We start from the raw sequence: 7,312 nt of genomic DNA, 5'->3' as shown, positions 1-7,312 counted from the left end.
CCTGGTCATGGTATCATAGTTCTCCGAAGACTCTGTTCGTCCCCAGTCATCACGAGCCTTCGAATCTAAGCACACCACGTGAGAGGTTGAAGCCCTCGGAGGACTCACATCTTGCTCCTTGGTAGCTGGAATCGGCTCCTTGGAACTTGATAGGAGACGGATCGCTGCAAACATCTCCTTGATACTACTATCAAGCTTCTCGTTCTGCTCCATCAACTTCTCCTCCAGTGTGTCGGTGCGTGAGATCATTTTGCTGATCTGAGTACCGATGGCCTCCTCCGCCTCTCACACCACCACCCTAGCTTCACGAGCCACGGTTTCCTTCAACACCGTCTGAGAACGAGTTTCCGCCATAGTTTCCGAGGTCGGTTAGCTCTGATACTTTTGATAACAAAAACACACTTTTATTAGAAATGGTAGAAAGAACCAATGTTCGTAATAAACAAAGGAATCTGTTCCCAACTTACAAGAGTCTAGAATAAGAAACAACTCCAATAAGCTGAGCAAAGCACCGTTTACAGATATCGGAAAAGAGAGAGAGATTACAAAAGATCTTATTCTTAGATTATTTGCAATGAAGAAGACGACTGCAACGGCTTCTCCTTATAAAGAAAACTTTGGACTCTAGTGCTCCAGCTCGTATGTGACAACTCATGTGCGACAGCTCACCAACAACCACGTCGACGTTTTGTTAGCCATAAAACAGTCCTTCCACCAGCTTTTAACATGTGTCCTCCTTTATTCAAATGCATTTCAACTAAAAAGCTTCGATAACGGAAACCCTGTAACAGTTGAACCGTGCAGGTAGCTGCTTTTGTGGTAGAGGTAATTTCTATTCGTAACCTTGAGAAGAATTTGGTGGCTCTCGAGAAATCCATGGAAGTACCATTGACAAGTATTGCTCGTGAATTCGTTAGGTGTAGGTCTAAGAATTTGCGTCTTGATAGATTGCCGCAAGAGATATTAGAGTTGGTCTCCTTGAAGTATCTTGATTTATAAAGAACATTGATTGCGCGACTACCTGCTTGTCGCCAAAGGTTGAAAAAACTAATGCCTTGTATCTAGCGAGGGTACAACAAGTCTTCGGAGTATCGATGGGATATCAAATTTGTCGCGCTTAAGAACATTAACGTTACGATATTGCAATAAAGATCTTGTTTAATTTGACGGAAGCTTGAAGGAATTGCTTCTCTTGAAATGTTGAAACGAAGTTCTAACCAGTGAAATCAAGTCAAGATCGGTTTTGGAGAAACTGTTTTTCTCTGGCATGTTGTGGAGATGTATGTATTCAAAAAGTAGTCTATCAAAGACATTTTGGACGAATCTATCAATTTATTGACTTTTACGAGTAATATCCGTAGCCCCAGTACGTGGTCCATACTTCGCAAACTTCTTATCGCTGTTCTGGTCTAAAAAGATTTGACTTGGTTGTAGAGAGATATAAGCCTTTTTTTTTTTTGGTCATCTGAGAGATATACAGTAGAACCTCTATAAATTAATACTCGGTAAATTAATAATTTCTATAAATTAATAAATTTCTTCGGTCCCAAGTTGGAATTAGTGTAATTTTGGACAATATTCGATAATATAATAAAATAATAATTTTTTTGAAACTCTTTTGTAAATATATGGTCCTATCAATAATATAAATTAATAATCATATAAAATTATCTAAATATATGTATATATCTACACATTAATTTTTAATTTTTATTAGAGTTCATTTTTAATAGCCGGACACATGTTTTTGAAACATTTCAGTGGGGTCCCACTTTGAAAGGGCCCCTACTTTTTTTTTTATGAATCAAAAATATAAAATTTGATAAAAATCTTTAATAGAGAAAAAGAAAAAAGATAGTTTTCTTTTTAAAAATTTAAAGTTTTTGTTAGATTTTTTATAGATTTTATAGTAATATGTTTTTAATACAAGAGTTTATATTAAATGATATATAATTTTACTTTGTAGGTTTTGATAGTATAATGTCATTTTACCTAGAAAAATTGTCATTTTACCAAAAAAAATGCAACTTTTTTTAATTTGGATAGGGCCCCCGATTTCATTGGATTAACTATATAGTTTCTTTCAGATTTAAAAATCCGAAACTCATAAACTCATTAAAAAAAAAAAAAACTCATTAGACATGTTTTTCAATGTGAAGTTTAATTTTATTTTTGTCTTAATGAACCAAATTTTTGTTTATCCCTCGCTAGGATTTAAGGGTAAGTTTTCACAAAAGACAAAGCAAGAAAATTGAAAACACTATAGACATTAAGCCGAGACACACTACTCATGGCTTTGACATGGTGAAAAGAGGCATCAGTGAACCCTAAAGAACTTGAGAAGCTATAGTAGTAGAACTAACACATGCTTTAAGCAGAGGACAGGTTGAGGTTATTAGAGAGAACTTGAATCTTGCATTTGGTTAGACCTTCTCTAGGAACCATCTGAAACTGTCTCTGTACTTCTTCCACATCTTCTTCTATGGACGTTTCGTAGTGTACTATGAGTTTTTTCGTAGTTTACAGTTAAAATTCGACACTAGAACAGAGTACACAATCAGAAAAATATAATAATAGAAGAAATGAGAAACTTTACGTGGGTTTTGGCGCTGAGTTCATCAAAATGCTAACTGGTAAGTGGGAGTGGGAGAGGCAATCAGGCAACTAGGGTTTTCTGAAATCGGGAGTACAACAACATCGTGGCAGGAGGGGAGAACTCTAATTTTAGATGAGTGAGTACCTCGGCTCCTAAAACGTCGTCGTACAAGTTGCCTGTTTTTTTTTCATGTGACAAAAAAAGAAAGTTACATAAATTAAAAAATTTATGAAAAACATATTTAAAAAAGAAAAAGTAAAATATTTAGTGGGGTTTATTAGTTTGAGATTTGAATAGAGTTCTATAGACTTTAAATGTTATGTAGAATCTGTTGTTATTAGATCAATATTTTGTTAAACTCTACTAAAATTTAGTATTATTAGTTTGTGATTTGTAAAAAGTCATTTAAAATCTTAACAAATTTGATTTATTGGATTCAAACTTTTATAAAGTCATTAAAAGTTTTGTGTTATTCAATTAAAACAAAAGAATCTAGAATTGTTAATGAATCTAATTATTATGTTATTAGTTCATGATTTTATACACTTTCTTCACAAAATAAAGTTAGGAAAAGTATCACAAAAATACAAAGATTGTTTGGAGTATTTTAAGAGATTTTACAAGATTTTAGAAAACTAATCAACAAATCTATAGAATACTATCTAGCTATTGGATTGTAATTTATAAAGAATTTTAAAGACTTCAACAAAATCATCAAAAGTGAATAAGTAAAAATGTTTTAAGGATTGCTACAGAATATTATATAGTTTTGTTGATTGGTTTTTTAAAATCTTGTTAAATGTTCCAAAATCTTGTAAGATCGTGAGGAATAACGGCTTCGAAAGGAGATCCTAGATTCCATCAATATTGAAGTTGCTAACCAATGGAGATGCTCTAAGGTCACACTTTTTACTCTTTTCAAAAATGCAATTTTGAGTTACTTTAGCGGGAATTGGTGTAATAATACTAGAGAAGTTCCGTTGAAATGATGCCAATCGTGTCTTGAAAATAATGCCAGCTTTTGGATTAGATTAATAGATTGATGAGATGCTTGGATCATTTTGGGAAAAACGGCTTTTGCATACCTGGACAATTACAATGTGTTGAATTTATACATCGAACTATTCACTGTGCTTAAACATACATGCAATTTTAAAATATTTGAATTCTATACATAAACTTTTGATTTTGTGTCTAAATATACATGTTATCTGGTTTTATACATAAATTTATACATCATACGTCGTCGTACAAGTTATCTGGGTTTTTTTTCATGTGACAAAAAAGAATGTTTTTTTTTTACAAAAAAGAATGTTTTTTTTTACAAAAAAGAATGTTATTTTCAAAATAATAATAATTCCGAAAAACATATTTTATTAAAATGTAAAGTATTTAGAATGTAAATGTTAATTCAGGGAATTTACTTATATTATTATGTATTTTACTAAAATTCATTATATCTGCAAAAAAAAAGAAGTTCTTGAACGACAATAATGAATTTTGGGATGTTTTCTATATTTTTATTTTATTTTCTTTAACATCAAAAGCTAATTTTCCTATCCTTTGATGTTTAAAAGAAGAAAATATTATAGAATTTTTTTTTTTTTTTTTTTTTTTTTTTTATTTTCGACAAAGCTATAGAAAGTTTACATTTATGATAAATTGGTAAAATACATTACAATCAAACATTTATGGAAACGAGATTTTTTTATTTATTTCTTTTTTTGTCTTTGTTTTTGTGATATAAATATGTGTACGCACGCCAAAAATAAACACACAAACACTCAAACAGAGAGAGACAAAAGACACAAAGGACATCATCACCATGTCAGAGAGACAGGTTGTTAAGAAGATTTATGCAAATTTTGAGAACGACGGTGGTGCTGGTAATGTTATTAGACAAGGCATCACGAAGTGAGTTTGCTTTTTTTATTGTTTATCAATTTTCTAATGTATAATCCAATGGCTTCTTCACCTTCAAGTTTCATTTATTTTTCTTGTTGCATGGTTAATTCAGGACAAACCATGAGTTATTGGACCCGTTCGTCTCGCTTGCTGAACTTTCCTGTAACATTCTTTTTACTTCCCCAATGTGTGAATTAAATTTTTTGATTTTGATGTTTACTTATTGTTTGTTCTGATTTGCTCTGTTTCTTGATTCAGTTTCACCTCCTGGTGGATTCAGAGATCATCCTCACAGAGGTCAAATTCACGCCTATTATTATTATTTTTTTTTTTCTACGTACATCTGCTTAATTCCTCTGGTCTCTAATTTTCCTGATGTAATTGGATCAACTGTGTACACAGGTTTTGAAAGTGTGACATACATGTTGCAGGTGAGAACATATATATATCTTCTTCATCCATGATTTAAATCAATAATTAAAAGCCTTTTCTACTTTTGCTTACTTGGATATCGATTTAACTTGTACAATATAGGGAGGCCTCATTCACCAAGACTGTAATGGTCATAGAGGTACAATCCAAGAAGGAGATGTTCAGGTGAAACAATAAACATAATTAAAATACTCTTACTACTAAGCTTTCTTGTTGCATCCTTTTGATTTTGGTTATTATATTGCAGTGGACGACAGCAGGAAGAGGACTTATTCATTCTGAAATGCCTCAAGAAGAAGCTAACAGTCTCATACAACTCTGGATCAACCTCCCTTCCAGTCAAAAGATGTACAAAAAAAATTCTTCATGATAAAAGATTCTAGTTATATTCATCTTTTTCAATGTTTTAAGATATCTTTTGTTTGGTTTTATGACAGGATCTGGCCAAAAAACCGAGAAATACCGAATTCATATATTCGTAGAGCATGGGACAATGGAGTAGAGGTCAAAATCATAGCCGGAGAGTCGATGGGAGTCAAGTCTCCTTGCTACACAGAAACACCAATCATGTTCCTTGACGTTACTCTCGACCCAAGTGCTCAAACCAACCAGACCATTCCAGAGTCATGGACTGCTTTCGCCTACGTTCTAGAAGGCGATGAAGGCGTGTTTAGCTCCTCGGACTCTTCCACAGTAGAAGCACACAATGTTGTGGTATTTGGAAGAGGGGATCAAGTTAGCGTGGAGAATACATCAAGCTCTAGGCCGTTGAGGTTCTTGTTGATTGCAGGGGAACCGATCGGCGAGCCTGTGTTTCAGCACGGGCCATTTGTGATGAACTCGCAGGCTGATATTGATATGACAATTGACGACTATCGCAACGCCAAGAATGGCTTTGAGATGGCTAAGTCTTGGAGGTCACAGTGAAGAGTTTGAAGCAATAACCAGAGACATGCAGTTATATTTATTAGGTTTTCTTTTCTTATCGCACACGGTTTTAATCTTACATTCTATTTCTATATCTTATCATTGTCCGTAATAATAAAAACACATGCTACGTTTTTAATAAATTGATTCACAATAATGTTTTAACGATTTGAAGCTTAATTTTCTTTTTCGTCTTAATGAACCAACTATATTTGTTTACCCTCACTAGGATTAAAGAATAATTTTTCACAAAAGACAAAAAGAAAGACATTTATCAAAATAATATATTTTAATTACTTTTTTTTTTAATATTATTATTTATTTAAATAATAAATCAGGGAAAAAAGAATTAGCCTATTAAAACTTGCCACATGTCGTGGTTGTCAAATAATATATTTTAATTACTTTTTTAATATTATTATTTATTTAAATAATAAATCTGAGAAAAAAGAATTAGCCTATTAAAACTTGCCACATGTGGTGGTTGCCAAGAGAATCGATTCTTTCGATTCTATATGAAGAAGCGTTGCTTATCTTTTACCTTCCTATATTATTATTTTATTATTACTTTTTAATTTTTAATTAAGAGTACTCCTAAGAGAACTACCAGTAATCATGCCCTAAGTTCACTTAAACCGACGAAAGCATAAATTAAGAACAAGTCCTTACATAATAACTTAAAGCCAAGACATACTCATGGCTTTGACATGGTGAAAAGAGGCATGAGTGAATCCAAAAAAATTTGAGAAACCATATAGTAGTAACTAGTAACACATGCTTTAAGCAGAGGACAAATTGAGGTTATCAAAGATTACTTGAATCTTGCATTTGGTTAGACCTTCTCGAGGAACCATCTGAAACTGTCCCAGCACTTCTTCCACATCTTCGTGTATGGATGTTTTGTAGTGTATTACGAGTTTTTTTTAGTTTCGGCATTGTCTCAAGAAAGTACACGACTTGCTTCATCATCTTGTCTATGTCATCCTCTTCATAGATAACTCCAAACTTCAATACCGTTAAAACCTTCACAGGACTTGATGATAGGTATGCAAGTGGGAATATCCTCCTCCTCCAAAGGGCTCCACAAGCACTCATCGCTTATACACTTCTTTCCAACTCTTGTGAAGAAGCCCCTAAAACACAAAAGGGAACTAGCTAGTTTGATCAAAATCTAATTGCCTTGATGTTTGAATAATGTATATCAACCAACATATGGTATAATAAAGGATATAAATACTCAGTACTTCGAAGACAAGTGTTTTTTAAGTTTGGGCTGTTTTTGAGTAATGCTGTCAATGATTCCCATCCTACATTTCTGTCAGTCTTGACAGTTAACCGAAGCAGGTTGTAAGAAGACATGCTCACTTCAGTCTAATAACTCGGATTTAACAACTATATTATATTGGTGGATCAGTAGCTGCCACTTAATTTACACCTTTGTGATAAGCTAGT

General features: G+C 33.0%; 1 protein-coding gene across 1 annotated transcript; it reads left to right on the top strand.

The window, feature by feature from the left end:
- The first annotated feature begins 4,010 nt into the window (after window positions 1-4,010).
- LOC147948459 (putative pirin-like protein At3g59260) lies at window positions 4,011-6,028 on the top strand. Its single transcript, XM_087481891.1, has 7 exons — window positions 4,011-4,510; window positions 4,614-4,663; window positions 4,760-4,798; window positions 4,904-4,932; window positions 5,036-5,098; window positions 5,181-5,281; window positions 5,371-6,028. The coding sequence occupies exons 1-7, from the start codon at window positions 4,422-4,424 to the stop codon at window positions 5,858-5,860; spliced, it is 861 nt and encodes a 286-aa protein (XP_087338017.1). The 5' UTR covers window positions 4,011-4,421; the 3' UTR covers window positions 5,861-6,028.
- Window positions 6,029-7,312: the final 1,284 nt, after the last annotated feature.

This window comes from Camelina sativa, chromosome 2 (genome assembly GCF_030686135.1).
Source record: "Camelina sativa cultivar CO46 ecotype springtype chromosome 2, ASM3068613v1".
Taxonomy (NCBI): domain Eukaryota; kingdom Viridiplantae; phylum Streptophyta; class Magnoliopsida; order Brassicales; family Brassicaceae; genus Camelina; species Camelina sativa.
Note: the sequence above shows the minus strand (reverse complement) of the source record. Positions and strands in the feature narration are given on the sequence as shown.